Raw genomic sequence first — 19627 nt, 5'->3', positions numbered from 1 at the left:
GTGGTTCAGTGAATAAAGAATTACACGGATGCTGTACATAAACAAACAACAGGTCTTTACTGGAGGAGGGTCATCTCTAGACTGGAGTACAGAGGCATGCGCACAGCTTATATACCGGTGTGGTTACTGTCGGTACTACAGTATACAGGAGCTGTAAAAAGTAGTTCTGACTTAAAGCACATACACTACATTTTCAACCGGTATCTTTAAAGGGGCCATGGCCACATTACATATGAAGTTTAATCTAACATAGTGCTGTCAGTGCACTACAGCATTGGAGTGCTGCAAACACTGACAATGACTGCACAGAGGCAGAGGGCTGCACCCAGGTTCTCCGATGATGCAGGGAGGTCCTCTTCCCTTCCGATGGGCAGAAGAGACCTCCCCAGGAGACCAAGACAGCCTGGTTGCAGATTGCAGAGGAGGTCACAAGCAGGGATGTGGTCAGGAGGACCTGGGTGCAGTGCCGCAAACGTTTCAATGATCTCATTAGATCAGGAAACGTTAGTACAAAGCCACACTCACCTTCATCCTGCTCTGCCTCTCATCACATCCCCATCACTCTGCCTTCCCTACCCTACACCCGCACATACTTACTCACACCAACATACCTTGCACCTCCACCAATCCCTCTCACTCTATCTACATTATCACATCCCCATCTCACTAGCCACCCCTCACACTCACCCTCATCATAGTGCAATCATACCAACTAACAACACACACTTGGGTGTTTTATCCAATGTTTATGTAAAGTTTCTGTTAATGTGGTGTCAAACATGAAAAACCTTTATTTTCAACACTTTCTGGTCTTGGACAGATTTGTGTGCACCTTTGGAAGTGGCTTAGTGAGTTGCAGTGAATGATGAGAAATAACAGTACCCCCGCAATGGTGATGCATGTGAAAGGAATGGCTTGGACATTGTAGGGATGCTTTACGGTGTTGGTGTGGGGTGGTGCCAACCTGGCGCATCAAATGGCAGCCATATGGGTGTACAGTGTAAAGTTAACTAAATATGGCCATGATGTGACCATCCCTGGCCTCCCAGGCAGCTATGTACTTGGGTGCACTGCTGATGCCCTCTGTCCTGTGCAGCATCAGGTGATTGCGGAGAAGGTTGGTGTTGTTGTTGGTGCTGCTGGTGTGCCTAGTGCTGCTGGTGTTGGGGCTCAATGTGGTCCAAATCTGAGGACTAAGGTGAAACAGTATAAATGGCACCCATGTTGATGGAATAGATGGCAGGTGAAGTACAGATGACAGAAGCGTTCTGTCAATGGTGAGAGAGTTCTTCCAATGAGGTGAGACTGGATGGAGACTTTGCTGGAAAGACTTGCAGCCTGCAGAATCTGTGCTGAAATGGACTGAGCAACAGCTTCTGCCTGAGGAAAGTGATCATCTGTCAGGTGGGAGCTTTTACTGTACATTTGATGCTGTCAAATAATCAGCTGGAGCAATGGCCACGGAACTCCCGCCTCAGGTTGACAGACGTGCTTCCCGAGCTGCATGAATCCCGTGGCCATGCAGGGGAATTTAAAAAGTAATTGGAAAAAGGTTCTTAAGTGCTTGTAAACTACCTGATAATGATTTCAATTGGGTCACCCGCCACTGCCGGTTGGGTCAGCTCCATGATGACAGATGCGCCTGGGGGAAAGGCATGTGGGGGCGGGATGACAGTGGGTTCCCAACCCGCTGTCAAAAATAACAACTTTCCCACCCGACCCGCCACCGATCGTGTCCGCTACCACCCTGGAAAATTCCGGCCAATGTTTCAGATCTGTGACTTTTCATCAAAACTGCCCTTCTTCCATGTTGTGGGATTAAAATAAGATAAGGAATAAATTTGTTCTTAACAATACAATTATTTCCAATGCCAATTGCAGTGAGGTCAGCTTTAACTGGAAAGTGAACCTGGTCACTCCTCAATAATAAGCCCTTTCAGATATTAGATATAAGCAGAGTCGGAGGGTGCAGAGCGACAGAGGAAGGAAAACCCTATTAAGACAACTGGAAAAGAATCATGCCAAACCTCTCCAGTGGCTTAGTGACTGAGTGCACCAGAACTGTTGAATACTACAGCATAGGAGACCATTCAGCCTATTGTGCCTGTGCTAGCTCTTTGAAAGAACTATACATTTAGTCCCATTCCCCAAGAACTTTAAAATGTTTCTTTTCAAGTTTTTATCCACTGAACTTTTAAAGCTATTATGGATTTTCCTTACACCACTTTCTGGTAGGGTAATCCATGTCCTAACCATGCTTTGTGTAAAATAAAAAATGATCCCACCCTCTCCCTTTATTCCTTTGGTGATTATCTTGAATTTATGCCCTCTAGCAGTGGGAATATTTTTCCCCAATGTACCTTATCAAAAAGCTACTCTTGTGGTACTAAGCCATGCAGAGCAGGAAGGCCCTAGGTTTGATCGCTGTACTGTACTGATCTCAGTTGGACTGCTACAAGCGACCTCAGCACCATAGAGTTGGGAGATTAAGAGTAAATCAGGATTTCCACTCCTGCTTACTATTCATTAACCCCTGCTGAAAAGTGTATGTATAAAAGAATGTCAGGCGAGAACAGGAGCAGTCCTACTCTCTACAGTTGAATAGCCTGCCTAGACTCACTGTCCTGGCTTAGACAACGAGAATGGCCAATTGGGCAAGATAGCAGTGGATCTCCCGATGCCCAAGCAAGTGTCAGCATCTTCAGAAAAGGGAGAGAGACTAGGGGAAGAACATTTGAGGGGAAACCTAGTTTCATTCTTAAATCTTATTATTGAGACAAAGAAAAACTCCAAAGAGAAAAGAAAACAAAGCATAAATATTGGAAATCGATTATAAAAACAGAAAGTATTGGCAATACATAGCAGGTCTTTCAGCTAGTTCTGTTGAAGGATCAAGCCCAAAATGTTAACCTGTGTTTTTTTTTCCATTCCCAGATGCTGTTGGACCTGCTCTGCATTTCCAGTAATTTATATTTTTATTATGAAGAGAATAAATTAGAAATTATTTTGCTAGGAAGAGAAAACAATTGTGAGGAACTAAACATGTATGTTGTGTAAGGATTGCCGAAAGATTTGCCTATAGTTGGTTTGTTTAATTGAGCTGTGGGTTTGTCTCCCACGTGCCCCCATGACATCATAGATCACTCTTCTACTGGAAAATAATTGGGAATATTTATCAACATGGGAAAAATATAGTAATATATATATAAAACAAAAAATATAGTGAAAAGCCCAGGAGATACATGGGCAACAGCAGATACAGCGCTTCAGTAAGACAAAATACCAACCTGGAGCCAATTATATCCCTTGTCTTTGTGCAAATATTTCTTACTTAAGCTTTTCCATTACTCCAAACCCATGTAAGTTTCATAAAACCCAAGAGCTTGTAAAATTGTTAATTTAAGAGGGGAAAAAAGAGAGTTTATTCTAAGTTTCTGAAAGCTGTGTCAGTGCTAATGTAGATGAGCTGATTTATTCAAGTTCCAGTCACATGCTATAATTCCAATTCACTGCCTTGTGCATTGGATTTTAAATGTGGCAAGCCTCCTTCATCGTGCCAGTTTATACTGGGATGTATCCAAATTGCCGCTGAAATGAGATCCAATTTGGATTAAGACTCATTTATTTCAGCGCCATTTTGGAACATGGAATTGACACAGTTTATTGTGGCAAATGAAGGTCAGATTTCTGCCAAGTTTATGCCACATCACTGCAGCCCGACAAACCACAGAGAACCTCAAACATTTCTTTGCATTGCCTGTATCAAGGTTAGTTTTTAAAAAAAAATACAATTTAGTCAACATTATTGTAGATGAGCTGAACAAATTTAGTCGGTGAGTAGCTAAGCCAGACCAGAAAGGTCTCAAGTTCAACCCCCAGTGTCTATAGAGTTGAGGTAAGCTGGGGTAGTTGGCTTCAGACAACCCTTGGCTGGGAGATGTTCACAGGATGGAGGGGAATTCACAATAGATATTCAGATGAGGACAGCCTTTCAGCCATTTGATTTTATCCTTCCAAAATATCAATCCTGTCCCTCCTTTTTGAAGATCTCCTGTCCCTGTTGGAAGTACATAATAATGAATACTGGTAACCTAGGAAAGTGAGCAGTGCCCATACAACTATACCTCAGGACAGAATCAGGGAAGAGAGAAAATTGACAGAGAGAAAAAAATAGACACATACAATTTATATATTACGGCAGCTACTGTAATATTCTTTGTAGGATATTGCAAGACATTATAAACAAATGACAGTCTGGTGAAATATTTTTCTTTAAATGTAGACAGAGAGAAAAATATACTCCTGTTGTATTCAAATTGACTTACTAAAAACGATGAAAGAAAGAAGAAAGAATTTGCATTTATATAGCACCTTTCATGGCCTCAGGAGTCCGACAGCCAATGAGGCATTTTAAATGCAGTCACTGTTGTAATGTAGGAAACACGGCAACCAATTTGTGCACAGCAAGCTCCCATAAACACGTAATGAGATAATGACCAGGTAATTTGTTTTTGGTGATGTTGGTTAAGCTATAAATATTGGCCAGTACACTGAGGAGAATTCTCCTGATCTTCTTCCAAAATAGTGCCATGGATCTTTTACGTCCATCTGAGAGGGCAGACATGCTTCAGTTTAATGACTCATCCAAAAGATGACACCTCTGACACTGCTGCATTCCCTCAGTGCTGCACTGATGTGTCAGTCTAAATTACATGCCCAAGTCTCTGGAGTGGGACTGGAACCTACAACCCCTGACTCAGAGGTGAGTACGCTACTATTGAGCCAAGGCTGACACCATAATATGAGTATTCTCTACGGGTAAGGTTGCCTAATTAAGCAAAGTGACAGCATAACATCAGAGAAGCTCGATCTGACTCTGGAACAAAGGAGGCTGAGACACCCTGGAGGAGGCAGACACACAATGCTTGAGTCTGGCACTGCATGCACTATAACTCCAGTGCAGCGTTACATCATATTGAAAAAGTGCTCAGGGATCCCTTGCACCCTCCAGACATTTTCTAAACTTACAGAGTTGTTTTAAATGCTTGGAGAAAGCAGTAATGCAAGAACCATGCTGGTAGTTACAGTATAAAAGCATCCTATAATTTCAACATTTACATATATCATTATTTATTGTGGTGCATGGAGGGGGGTGGGGGTGGGGGGAATTGATTCCTGATGCAACGTCAAGGCTTAATTCTCATCCACTGCAAATGGGGACAATTCCATCTCCAATCCCACTCTCACCGCAGAGTTTGTCAAAAATATAGTTACTTCTCTCAGGTACAAGACTGTCAAACCTACAAAACCAATATTTCATGAATACTATTTAAAATAGTCCCCTTTTTCTAGTTCTTAGGTCCCACTCCTGATCCTTTGGTTTTATTCCTTCTCACCGCTTCTCAGTTGCTTTCTAGAGTTAGACTTATTTTGTTGGCGGCAGAGTTTAACTGTGCTGCTGATCATAGAATGTTCTAACGAGCATAGATTAGCTCTGCCGCTTATAATGCAAGTTTAACTGCTTTTCCCATAGAAAGCAAAGTAGAAGAAAATGATGTGAAGCAGGCTAGAGAATGTATGCATTTCTGTCCAAGTATATATGGTGCAAAAATTCATGTATGTTAATGTATTAGTGAATTGCTCACTCCATAACTGACAATTAAAAAAAAATTGTTAGTGCTTCCACCATATCTTCATCAGACTCTGCCACATTGCTGTCAGGTGGTGTAAATAGTTCCATGACGCACAACCAGGGCAGCTGAGCAATGAGCCTTTTCAGATCTCACCCACACGTCTGAAACAGTTTTAGAGAGTAATTGATTTAGAAATTTCAAAACTTTGCGTCATTTCCTCTGAGTTGGTGTTTCCAGTAATATCAAAAGAATCAAACTGGCAACCGTGAGAGGGAAAGAAAATACACTCCAGGACCCTGTAATTTAGGCAGCATACTTTCACTAGACTTTAGTTGGCCTGTACACTGGCCCACAGAGTGATGGGATGCAGGCTCATGCCTATGATTCCTATGCAGTGTGTTCCTAATTCGTACCTGATCCCAGAAAGGAGTAGTGGGGCAAAAATCAAGGAGCTATTCAACCCAGGCTGCTCGTGTGCACATCCCCTCTCTGCCCTGTGTGTGAAGACAAATGGTTAGAGTTTAGTTATAAGCTAATTTTACCTATATGAGCACAGTCACCAATCTTGCACCTTTTTCTCTTCTGAACAAACAAGAAAGTCGACATAAGATTTATAACCTTCACTATGGTTAAAGCCTTTTTGTATTCATTGTTAAGTTCCTGCACTCTCTTCGCTTCTTATCGTGTATATTTTCTCACTCTTTTGCCAGCTTGGTCTTTTTATTTCTCCCGCTATCAATCCTTTTACCTCAGTTGTCTTATTTTTGTTCCTTAGTCTGTAGACGCAATTGTCTTTTGACCAATCAGAACTCATTGGAAAACAATGAGGGGATACTAGAAAAGGTTACTGACGTAATAAAACTCACTACACACTTGGTTTGAGCATAAAGCAAGGTTTTAATCAACTTGTTTCAGAACATGGAGGTCTAGTTGTATTTCACTAGCTCCTTGTTTTACAAAATGTCCCTGGAAAGCTGGGGCCCACGCCCGAGTATTTATACTCCTTGGACGGCGCCACCAGCTGGCCATCCAGCGTTATTTCATAAGTAGTTTCTTGATGATGAGATTTATAACAGTTACATTAACTTTTTCTTGATTTTCTTCATAAAAAAGTATTTGACAAACCGTTTCTCATTTGTTTGCCAACACATTTTGCAATGATCTACGTGAGGGCATGTAATTGTGTCAATTGTACACTGTGACAGACCTAACATGTTTTATTTTCCCTCTGAACAGTCAAAGGTTTGCCAAACACGTTATTTTCCCATGAAGGCAGGAACCCCTATAAACAAACTCTTTTCATCACTTTGACCCATATAAACAATGTTCAAGCAGGTTACCTACACCTTGACGCACAAGCAGCTTTAGCTGTTCAATGGCAAAATTAAATTGAAATGTTCAGAAAAGTTATGCATAGCTGCAGCTAATGGGTTTATTTGCATACCTGCAGAAGTTAGATTTCTGATTATCCAACTGAAAGGAATTTTAGAAGGAAGGCCACAGTCTTTAAAATTAAAACAGTTCCCTCAAAATATATGATAGTTCATTACGTACAAAGAAATCAATTCCTACAGTCAGACCTCTCAAATGAAAGGAAAACTTGTGTAAGGACAAACTATGCAATTAGTAGATTCCCTCCCAACACACACCACTGGGACATTTTTGTTTGAAAGGGATAGGATAAGTGCCCAACAAAAAATATTTCCCAGAATTTTCGGGTTTACCCTAAACTAGGGCAATACCCTCCCTCTATCTGTACCCTTGCACACTTAAGACAATAAGTGCACTAGGGAAGAGGTAGAGGGAAGGCAAGGCCCCAATTTAGGATAAACCTGAAAATACCTAATATGGAGGCAATTTTTTCTACAGTGCTCTTGCCTGGCATTTGTTTTCAAAGCAATTATAAACATTATTGGCTTTGACTGAATTATATGATAGACACCACTTACAACAACAACTTGCATTTCTATAGCGCCTTTAACATCCCAAGGCGCTTCACAGGAGCGTATTCAGACAAAAATCACGCCGAGCCAAAGAAGGAGATATTAGGAGGGTTTGGTCAAAGAGATAGGTTATAAGGAGTATCTTAAAGCAGGAGAGCGAGAGGCGGTTAGGGAGGGAATTCCAATGGTGGGCCAAAGGAAGTCGGGATGCACAAGTGCCGGAGTTTGAAGCACTCAGAGTTATCGAGGGGGTTGTAGGGCTGGGGGAGGTTACAGAGATAGGGCGAGGCCATGGAGGGATTTGAAAACAAGGATGAGAATTTTTAAAATCAAAGCAGGTAAGCTCTGGAATTCCCTCCCTAAACCTCTCCGCATCTCTACCTCTTCTGCTTTAAGATGCTCCTTAAAACCTATCTGTCCTAATATCTCCTTATGTGGCTCGGTGTCAAATTTTGTTGGAGAATCGCTCCTGTGAAGCTCCTTGGGATGTTTTGCTACGTTAAAGGCACTGTATAAATGCAAGTTGTTGTTCAGGTGATATGGGAAAGATCTATTCAATCCTTTTTCAAATTTACTCAGTTTGCTTTCAGTCCTTAAATCTCCCAATTCAATAATGAAGTAGTTGTGGCATTGATTAACAGTTTATAAAATATCACCAGTCTCAGCTATTTATAGAAACAAGATTTTTTCCAATTGAAACATGGGACGGACGAACCAATGCCTGAGCAAATATTTTCACAAAATTAATATTTATGTCAGAGTAGTTAGATATTGGTATGCATTGCATTTCTTGGTCAGTCAATAGGTGATTTTACAAGACTGTAGCACCATAAATCAATATTTGTAATTTAATTTCTACGAGAGGAAATTTAAGAAAGAAAAAAGTTATTCCCTTGACATTGTTTGGGAAATAAATAACTTCAGATCTCATTGTGTTATACTGCAGGATACTATGAAAGCTTGTTCCAGAAACTCCAGCGTCGTCATCAAGGAGAAGGGATCACAGGACTCCTGTTGCTGTATCCTAGCTGTGTTATTCATGTGATAGAGGTAAGACTAACAACTGTTGGACTTGGTCAAATGAAAAAACACAGGCACAGTCTTATATATTAAACGGTTGATGAAGAGTGAAGCGCAGCAATTTTTGAAGGCTGATACAGGCTCATGTGTCATTAATGTGGAGAACCCTTTGAGATAGACACAATGAAAAAACTTAAATATGAGATCAGGTGTTCTCACAACACTTTCTACTCCTTTCATGCACTGATACCAAATATGTCGACTCGCACAAGTGGTGTACAAGAAGGGAGCACAGACACTGTTCTTTATGTACCGTGTTATCATTCCAGCAAAGAAAGTAAAACATATTTGTTCTTACAATCCAGATACACACTTAATAAAATGAGAACAAGAAACATATATGGAATGAGCTTAAATCAGTTAAATTGGTTATATTGGTTACTGAAATAAACTTGAAGCTCACGGAATTCTGTAAAAAGAGCCAGTACCTTAAATTTAAAAATATCAAATGCTGACACATCATTAAAATATTGAAAAGCATAAATTGTTGGTCTTACTTAAGAGGTTACAAAGTTGTCATGTGTTGGAAATAGAAAAATAAAATCACACTGGCATAGTAAGAAATTACTCCTCTAAATGGGTCACGGTAGAGTTGGACAGATTAATGGGAGCTTTACTCAGTTTTTCTGGTTATGTTTGATGCCAATAATAGATGATAAAGTAAAAATACATTGCTCCCCAGTATGGACAAGGACAAATGCTTCACCCTGCAAAAAAAGAAAAAGGCCATTAGAGTCACTGTCAAAAGAACACACTGAGGTAAATGCTTGATTCTCACACCTCATTTCAACTGTGGAGAAGCACTTTAGGAGGAATCAAAGCTGTGAGATGCTAAGGATTTTCTCTTTTACTGCGAGCTTGGGGCTGATTTCTGGGGTACTGCGAAAGAAACGGAAGAGGAATACATGATAGGATGCTAGCTCCATGATACTGCTTCAAACATTGGTAACATGGCAATACCATGTGTGTCATGGTATTGTGCTGGAGTGAGTAGGAGAAAATGAATAACAGGAAAAGAATGGAGGAGGGTTTTGGCTTCACCCTCCCCACAAACACTTGTCAGGCCCTCTACCTGTACAAGTTGGCTATCTCTTGTTATGTGCTACCTTGTCCTGTATGCAGAGAAGTAGCTAGAAAGTGTGCTGTGCTTCAGCATGGCCATGTACGTGAAGCTACGAAACAGCTGAAGGGTTGTCGGAGTGCTTGGTGATGTAAGCCCTCAAAGTGTGGACTGAGTGATATACAAAGTCGACAACACTGGCTTGTTGTAAGAAAGACAGACCCAATAATTGAAGTAAAAATGGTTTATTCAGGCCTGGGGAGCTATGGCTCTTGCGTCCCAACACAAGGCTCCAACTCCACCGAATCTCTTGAGGTTTACACAGTTATACACATATTCCGAGACCTCCTACTCCAGAGGTCCAATCGATTTAAAAGTCTATACATTAATCACTAACTAGGTGTGCCTAACTTCTACAAGGTAACCAATAACATAAGTTTCACTTTTCACTGTATGGGCCTGTGGCCCCTCTGATTTCTTGGAAATGAGTCATCAGGTCATGTGATTTCTGAGAAGCGAGACCCTCTCTCTCTTGACCACTACTAAGTTTCGTTTTTCCAGAAAAGGGTTATGTCATTGTCTCTTTTTGTAAGTTCATCTCTCTAAACTGGCATGGTCATTTCTGCAATTAAACATACGAGTAATTAGTACATTTCATCTTTAAACATTTTGCTGCGCAATTGCGTTCTACTAAACGTGCCCTGTTACGCTCATTTTTAAATCTTACTTCAGTCCCTCCTTTTGACCTTTTGGACAATTGTTCCAAAACAGGTCAACATGCATGTCCACTGCCTGGTGTCTGCCAGAGCGTGCACTCCCTGGCCTTCTACCAGTCTAGGTTATACATGTATATATCCTATCAATTTGGAGGCCGACTTCCCCCCTCTGTGGTATGGTGGTCTTTCCTCTACGGTGGGCTTTCCTTTAGGGTGGTCTTTCCTTTATGCACTCCTTCTGGTGTAACCATTCCTGGGGCCCCTTAGACCCTGCACTAATGGTTGAGGCTTTTCTGCTCAAGCCGGTCCCTCATTCCCACGTGGGGTGTGTGACGTGCCAATTCGAGACTGTCATCACACACCAATCCTCATTCACCACCCTCCTTCTGCCACCCTCCTTCTGCCACCTCCATCGTACGGTTGGCCGGCCCGGTCTTTAATTACCATGCCCAATTAATCCCATATAATTTCAGGGCTTCCCATCGCGTCTTACACCATTTGCCTTGGAGAGGCGGGGGAGTTGTCCATTCTTAACATCGCTACCTGCCCCTCCTCAGGCTCTACTTCTTTCACCGCACCACTTTCGGCCTTACTCATTCTAGCACAAAGGCACTGGAGAAATAAAAATACACAATATATCAGAATAACAATCAAGAGGAATATCATTATGCCTTGTACCACCGAGGCGCCCACAGTCCCCGACCATCCTGGTCCCCAATTATCAAAATATGAGGAAGTGGGTGAGTTTCCTCTAATGTTGTACTAATGTCTTTTTGTTGTTTCTTTAAGCCTTCTTCTATTTTATGATAGTACTTTAAAATTTCCTTCGTTTCCTGCCGTAACTTCTGCCAAGCTTCCTCTAACTTAGGAATTGCCTTGGGCTCTGGTATGACATAAGTTTCAACCCTTTTTAGTAAGTCCCATATTATCAAATGACCAGGTTTTCCTATCTGTGTAGGTATCTTTAGACCAAAACAACGGTTTGGTTGGGGAATGGTATAAGCCATATCTTGATATTCATATTTCTGTTCAATTGTGGCGACACAACAGGTCCCATTGTTCCTTGATGCTACCCAGGTCCAGTGTATCCCCTTGGGTGTACCTCGAGGGTGCAATTGGTAATTTTCGTAAATCCGTACTCGGATGTGTCTCCCTCGGTGGGGGGGGGTGTGTGCACACCCATGTCCTTCCCTTGTGGTGGCACCCGTCCACTACCACCCCCCTTTAGGTTTCATTCTTCTGTTTATTATCTTCATCCCTTTCCCAAAGCACCTTGGTAGGGACATCATGATATTTAACCCACTTTCCCTTTGTACTTCTCCTATATTAATCACATCGTATCGGGGTTGTCCCCCTTCTGGGAATTGTGGGATGGCCAGTACAAAGCCAATCATCTTAGTCCATGGGGTCAGACAATCACCTGCCCGGTGTACTTGTCCCATTTTACATTCCTTACATAGGCTTTTATTTGTGTCAATCCAAGGTTCCAGATCCTTATTAGTAATCCAATCAGGGATCTGTCCATTATTTATTTGCCTCATGTTATGCTGAGCATTCGACAATAGCCATGAGCCCTACGTGGCACATATTAGTTCCTTATCGGTTTGGCGAGAAGCATTATTAAGTCTATCAATAATTGTATTGATTGTTTCTGCATGGGGGGCTACTATCTCTTCCACCCCCGACAATTGCATTATTGTTTGGTTTCCCTGCCAGTGTCAAGTGCTGGCTATTTCCAGTAGCTTGTTTTAGTAACTTCTCTATTTTTGCTTGTAATTCTTCTACTCCTTCGTTTACTCCTTCTATGTCCAAGCTATTAACTGTTGCTAACCCGGCCGCATACCCTGCTCCGGTCGTTTCCAATACTCCCCGTTTCTTACATCTTTGTAAGATAGATTTTTTTCTCCTGTGGATCCTCTAATTGTTTTACCCACAGGGAGTTCCAGGTTTGTTTTGTATCTCAAAAGTACTCATATTAATGGCAAGCTTAGTAACTCTATGTGCTACACTAGAATACACCTCATCCTGTGTTCTCCTTATTACTAATCCCCCTCGATAATGGCAATACTTATATTTATCCCTAGAATCAAGGCGAGGACGCTCCATCTCATTCCGGACGTCCAATGTTCCTGTAATTACAAAAAGGGGGCTGGTCGTCACCAGCCAGTTAGAATTATTCTGCTCTTATACATTTTATCAGTTCAAAATGCTGTACATCTGGTTCATTTCTTGTTCTGTGGCTCTGTCCCCAGACATACCTGAAGATGCAAACTATGGCATATAATATCATCATACACAGCCCTATCATTGATATATGTAGTAACTCCCCTTCCCATTCTTTATATCTTCTAGTATACTCCTCACTCTGTCAAAAAGGGCACCATCTCTGGTTTACTCATTGTCTTTCTTATATATTTTTAACTGGGTCCAGTGTTTCTACCTTCCTTTACCCGTTCCAGACCCATCTACATGAGCACGTGTCATTATTCATTAATACTTCATAAAGTCCTGACCATCTGGGTGCTAGCCCTGGTTTGGCTGGTATTATTTCTGCTATCACTTTGCTATCTATTGCTAAGACCTCCTTCTGGTCGTCCCGTGTATCCTGTTCTCGATCCCGTATAATCTGTTGGCCTTTGGCCTCATGTCTCTAACTATCTGTCCAGATTTATCTTTGGGTAACAGGACAGCCTCCCCAGCAGTCTCCCGGCCGTTTGAGACGGTGCTGCAATTAGTTTATAAGATAACTTCCATTTATCAAATCCTAATTTTCCTTCTATCACTGTGGGGAAATATCAGCTTAACATTAAGAAACTTAAATTTAATAATGTCCAATATCTTTAAATTCTATTCAGTAATACTGAAGTTGTTGCTTGGTGAACTCAAACAGCTGTCAGTGGAAAGGGTTAACTCCTTCGCAGGCTTTTGAAGGTGGAGCTAAACATTATTGCGTCACTTCACGCAACCCAAAAAACATCCCTGACTGAAAGACAGTTGTGGTTTCACACTTTGATTCAACATGAACATTTGGGCTTCATTGGTCAGATTCTCTCTCTCAATTGCTCGTTTAGCTGCCCATCCTCTTGTGTGCTTTAATTTATTATTATGCACTCTTTGGGTAGGAGAGAGAGGTTCCTACTAATTCCTTGGTTATATTCTTGTCTCTTACGGGTCTTCTCCTGGTGTCATATATCCCTGCCTACTCCCGCTATCATGTAATCAGACACCACCCCAAAGGCATTCCGACTATCTATATAGGTTTACACATTTTCCTTTGGCTACCCCCCTTTGATCAAATCCTGTATAGGCTGGGCCATTTCTACTTTGTTTCCCGGGCCTGCCTGTTTGTTTGACTTATAATCTGGGGGCCAGTACACTTCATTTGCTTTAGGGTCGACTAAAGCTCCTACTTCTCGCAGTATATCTATCCCTAGGATTGTTCCTTCGGTGTTCTCGCATACCCACAACTGTGTAGGTATTATTATACATCCAATTTCTAGTAAGACTGTTTCGCTCTTATAAGCCCTGATTCTTCGTCCACCGATTCCTGCTATACTAACTGAAAGTTTCGTTCGGGGCAAGGGTAAGTCTGTCAATGAGATTATGGCTCCTGTGTCTATTAACATTTTGCCCTGTCGGCCCCCTACCAATGCATCAACAAACATCCTCGGATCCCCCTCCCCTCTCTGGCGCGGTCCCTTCCTGCTGCCATCCCTAGAAGCTTGCGAGCAATCAAAGCACGCAGCCAGTCCTAATGCCCCTCCCATCTGTTTTTGGGCATTTGTCTCTTCCCTTGTGTCACTATGTATCCTAGGTCGACTACTTCATCCTTCCCTACCTATACCTTTCTAAGGTTTAACTCTAGTCCCGCCTTCTATAAGGCTTCCAGTACCATAGTCAATTAAATATTGTAGAGGGACCTGCCGCTATCAGATATTCTTGCGGAGTGGAGTTATCTTATTCAATTCGGACTACACCAATTTACATCAACCAGAATTTCACTGTGGCCACAGTGAAAGTCTGGTTTTAATAGGTTAATTTACCTCATAACTTCAAGGTTAGATCTTAGACTGAAACTTAATCTTTCATTAAACAAACTTTTTGTTGCTCTTCTCAGTTTTTACACTCCAGCTTAACTTAAATTGTAATAGGTTTTTTTCATTCTGAGGGCACAATCTTATTTGCACATTCTTAAACTTCCAAAATCCCCGACAAGACAAAGGGGTTAAATGCTTTTACTTTAACACAGAGAAGTGGGTGGAGCTACAACACACAGCAGACAGTTCTTTTTCTTAACGGACAGATTTTCAGACAAAGGAATATTGAATCCTCTTAAACATTCCTAATCAGGAAAACATCCACACTCACACATTTTTATACAAACTGTAATTTCAGCATATGTCTAAGGTTCCTTTCACTCAGCAAATCTCGTGTTTTACTTGTCTTGGTACAGATGCTAATAACTTCCATGTTGGTAAAGCTTTAAGTTTATCTTTTCCTTCCTTTTTAAATCTGACTCAACAGCTTTCCCTAGTTTCCAAATCCCTGTTTGTTTGTTTTTTTTTTGCTGGGGTTTCAAATTGGTTCGCCTGCAAATTAGATCTTTTTCCTTCTTTATCTCTCCCTTCTGTTTCAATTCCTTACATTATCTGTTGCCTCTTTATCTTTAGCTCCTCCCCACCAAGCCTTTGGCTCTCTGCACTGTTTCTTTTTATTTTCCAGGAGTCGGGTTATAGAATCCAGGTCCCTTGAGGATTCTTCTTCCACCCTCTTAGTCATAACTAACTGCTATGTTTCACGCGTAATTCACGATGTTGAGGAATTAGGTTTGTACGCTACGTTGTTCGCCCCTATAGCGTCACCTTCATTAGTTTCTTGCTTTCTATTAGTCACTTCGTTTCGTTAGACACACACCAACCCTTTAGTCCCGAGGTTTTGGTACTGTGGGGTCTGTAGCTCCCGGCGTCCTACTTGATCCTGGCCGTCACGTGGGACTACTGTCCTCTTAATTCAGGCTCAGGCTAGGTGCTGGGGACAGACCTCACCCTTGTCCGTTCTAACCTCTTTATGACCGTAGGGTTTTATCTCATTCACTCACCAATGTGCACCCATTCATTCAATTGTTGAGATTTCGCCGTCTCACGGATAAAGAGGATTTCCCGCCTCCCCGGGGTAGGGGTCTTTCCACCCCTGTCGGTTCGCCTACACACGGCTAAATGAGGACTTCTCTGCCTCCCGGGGTTTTTCCGCCCCTGTCGGTTCGCCTACCCACGGCTAAATGAGGACTTCTCTGCCTCCCTGGGGTTTTTCCGCCCCTGTCGGTTCGCCTACCCACGGCTAAATGAGGACTTCTCTGCCTCCCTGGGGTTTTTCCGCCCCTGTCGGTTCGCCTACCTACGGCTAAATGAGGACTTCTCTGCCTCCCTGGGGTTTTTCCGCCCCTGTCGGTTCGCCTACCTACGGCTAAATGAGGACTTCTCTGCCTCCCTGGGGTTTTTCCGCCCCTGTCGGTTTGCCGCTATACGGCTTAGGGAACACCTTATCCCTATCTTTTTAACCGCCTTCAATTAAGGGTGTCTTTCTTTTTATAGTTCTTTTATACGTCGATTCTGACTCACCGTCTCGCCAGCGATTAACCCCTAATTTTACAGGTGGTAATTAAAACATACTCACCCGTCCTAGGTTAACGCTGTCTGAGAGTCTGGTTCAGAACGCGCATCCCATCCTCGTCGCCAATTGATGTAAGCCCTCAAAGTGTGGACTGAGTGATATACAAAGTCGACAACACTGGCTTGTTGTAAGAAAGACAGACCCAATAATTGAAGTAAAAATGGTTTATTCAGGCCTGGGGAGCTATGGCTCTTGCGTCCCAACACAAGGCTCCAACTCCACCGAATCTCTTGAGGTTTACACAGTTATACACATATTCCGAGACCTCCTACTCCAGAGGTCCAATCGATTTAAAAGTCTATACATTAATCACTAACTAGGTGTGCCTAACTTCTACAAGGTAACCAATAACATAAGTTTCACTTTTCACTGTATGGGCCTGTGGCCCCTCTGATTTCTTGGAAATGAGTCATCAGGTCATGTGATTTCTGAGAAGCGAGACCCTCTCTCTCTTGACCACTACTAAGTTTCGTTTTTCCAGAAAAGGGTTATGTCATTGTCTCTTTTTGTAAGTTCATCTCTCTAAACTGGCATGGTCATTTCTGCAATTAAACATACGAGTAATTAGTACATTTCATCTTTAAACATTTTGCTGCGCAATTGCGTTCTACTAAACGTGCCCTGTTACGCTCATTTTTAAATCTTACTTCACTTGGCATTTGGCTGTGGGATAACAGCTTGAGAGGAAAGACTTTGTAGCATGCATACCTTGCTTATCTACTTGGCATATAGAAATGCTGGGTAGCCTTACCAAACAGATTTTCTCAGGTTAGCAAATGGTTTCCTCAACTGTTCCCAGATTCTCTGGGTATTGGACGCACCATTGGTCATTTCCATCACCTTTTCCCATGCAGTGTGCAGCGTTCCCCAGTGGGGAAGGAGCGCTGGACAGTTGAACAGGACAATTTTCCTTTTGGCCACTTCCAGAAGCAGAAGTACACCAACTGCATCTGTGAAGTGTGAGGTCCCTGCCTGCCACTCCTACATTGTTTGGCAATAAGTCCAGACCCTGTACAAGATTTGAAAAATAAATCCTCTTTAAATAGCTGCAACAGCACTGGAAATCTCTTCCTTATTGAGCGAGCACTCAGCAGGAGTTCCAATAAAGTTTGGGAGCTCACCTTGAGGATGCACTGGGGTCAGCTGGGCATGCAGGTACAAAGTCTGTGGCACAGCGTGCCACCTTCAAAAAAGTTGAAATTGGAAAATCCCTTCTCATATCATTTAGAAGATCATCATTCAATAAATATCATTCATTTTCAGCTACTGAGAAGGATCAAATCCACGGTTTTTATTAATGGTAGCTTTTTACGTCCAGACATCACTTCTGTCACTAATCACGCCTTGAGGTGGTGATAGGTGCATAATGTAATGTTTTCAGTAGAGGAATTATAACCTGTACTCCATTTGGCGTTCAAGTGTACAGAAATGATTATTGCCCCCAGGCCAATTCTATCAATAGCAAGCTGAACTATTGCTAAACTAGAATTAGGCCTTCGGGGCTGTTTCATATGTGTGTTTGTGTTGTTTCCCGAGTTCCATCCTTTCTTCCTCCAGCCACAGGATCATCATTCCGTATTGATTGCCTCCACCCAGTCCACAGCATTTCGCCTGCAGGTTGTACCCTAGCTCACACCTTCCCTTTACTCTCAATCCATTTCATAAACCGGTCAGATCTAAAATTTTTTCCGTTGAGTCATTTGTTATTGTGGAAAAAAGCAACCTCTTTCTGCAAGAAGCTCTTCACTGAAAAATGACTTCACCATTACTTTCAAAGGCCCGGATTTTGCGGTCGGCGGCGAAGGAATGACGCTCATCGTTCATCGCGCTTACAGCTGCCCAGATACTTTTTGTGGGCTTTTGAGCGGCAACTTATGGTATTCAGAGATCCTTTTCAGCGTGATGCTCTCTATAGGGGATCTGGCACCTGTGTGACTAGGGGAAGCAATAGTGTGTCTCTTCAACCAATCAGATTGAAGAACCTCACTGAGACCCGCAGGGGGGAATTTTTCAGGGGCCAGTGTCTTTACAATCTAGCTCACTGTGTTTTTCAAATCTTTTAACAATAGACCCTTTACAATAATTGTTCTGGCTCACCACAAACAAGAACAACACCAACTAGCACTCTTAACATAGTCAAATATCCCAAGGCACTTCACAGGAGCATTATCAAACAAAATAGCAGATATTCACACCAAGAAAGAACAAACAAACAAACATGCATTTATAGAACATATCTCATGGCCTCAGAACATCCCAAAGTGCTTCACTTTGTATTTTTTTTTAAATGTAGTCACTGTTGTAATGTGGGCAAATGCAGCAGCCAATTAGAGCACTGCAAGACAGCAATGAGACAAGTAATCAGTTAACCTCTTTTTACTCATGTTGGTTGAGGGATAAATTTTGGTTAGAACAGTGGGAGTACTGCCCTGTTCTTCTTAAAATAGTGCTAAGGGATTTCTTTTACGTTCACCTGAGAGGGCAAATGGAGCCTCAGTTTAATGCTTCATCCGAGAGACATGCAGCACTCTCAGTGTATGGTCACAAACTAAGCATAGTTCAAATAACGTGTGGAAATATTGCAGTTTTGATGCTATCCTGCTAAATAGTGGCACAACTATTTATTTACAGCTAACTTATATTGAAGTAAGACTTTGCATGCAGACCATGTGCTGCCCTTTGCCAGAGAGTGTTAGCTCCCATTCGGAGAGGATTAACAGACGAGGTTGTATAACAGGCCTGCCCCACCTCCCCCGTCACTGTAGCTCTGTAACTTCTTTTGGAAAGGTACCTTACATCCATGAAGCCTCTCCAGATAGGAGGGCTGAGATTGGGAATTACTTTGAGCGAAAATGAGGAGAATAAATCTGTGCCCTGTGACTAATCTACTGGAATTTTTTGAGGATATACCTGGTAGCATAGATAAGGGAGAACCAGTGGATGTGGTGTATTTGGACTTTCAGAAGGCTTTCGATAAGGTCCCGCATAAGAGATTAGCATGTAAAGTTAAAGCACATGGGATTGGGGGTAAGGTATTGACTTGGATAGAGAACTGGTTGGCAGACAGGAAGCAAAGATTTGGAATAAAAGGGTCTTTTTCCGAGTGGCAGGCAGTGACTAGTGGGGTACCGCAGGGATCGGTGTTGGGACCCCAACTATTCACAATATATATTAATGATCTAGACGAGGGAACTAAATGTAATATCTCCAAGTTTGCAGACGACACAAAGCTGGGTGGGCATGTATGCTGTGAGGAGGATGCCGAGAAACTCCAGGATGATTTGGACAGGTTGGGTGATTGGGCAGATGCATGGCAGATACAGTATAATGTGGATAAATGCGAGGTTATCCACTTTGGTGGCAGAAACAGGAAGGCAGATTATTATCTGAATGGCAATAGATTGGGAGAAGGGGAAGTGCAACGAGACCTGGGTGTCCTTGTGCACCAGTCGCTGAAGGTAAGCATGCAGATACAGCAGGCGGTTAAGAAGGCAAATGGTATGTTGGCCTTCATAGTGAGAGGAT

At 42.3% G+C, this 19627-nt stretch overlaps 1 protein-coding gene across 6 annotated transcripts in view; it reads left to right on the top strand.

The window, feature by feature from the left end:
- Window positions 1-19627, top strand: part of LOC147102724 (testis-expressed protein 47-like) — a 63407-nt gene that overhangs the window by 10996 nt on the left and 32784 nt on the right. For all 6 annotated transcript variants that reach the window (XR_015073075.1, XM_085963470.1, XM_085963475.1 and 3 more), the window contains exon 3: window positions 8523-8626. Coding sequence is in view for 5 of the 6 variants with exons in the window: in XM_085963470.1 (XP_085819596.1) it covers window positions 8523-8626 (104 nt within the window). In the remaining variant the exon portion in view is untranslated. The remainder of the gene's footprint in view (window positions 1-8522; window positions 8627-19627) is intronic.

Source organism: Somniosus microcephalus, chromosome 21 (genome assembly GCF_052327205.1).
Source record: "Somniosus microcephalus isolate GS21.2 chromosome 21, FLI_Smic_1.0, whole genome shotgun sequence".
NCBI lineage: Eukaryota > Metazoa > Chordata > Chondrichthyes > Squaliformes > Somniosidae > Somniosus > Somniosus microcephalus.
This window is presented reverse-complemented; position numbering and strand designations above follow the sequence as displayed.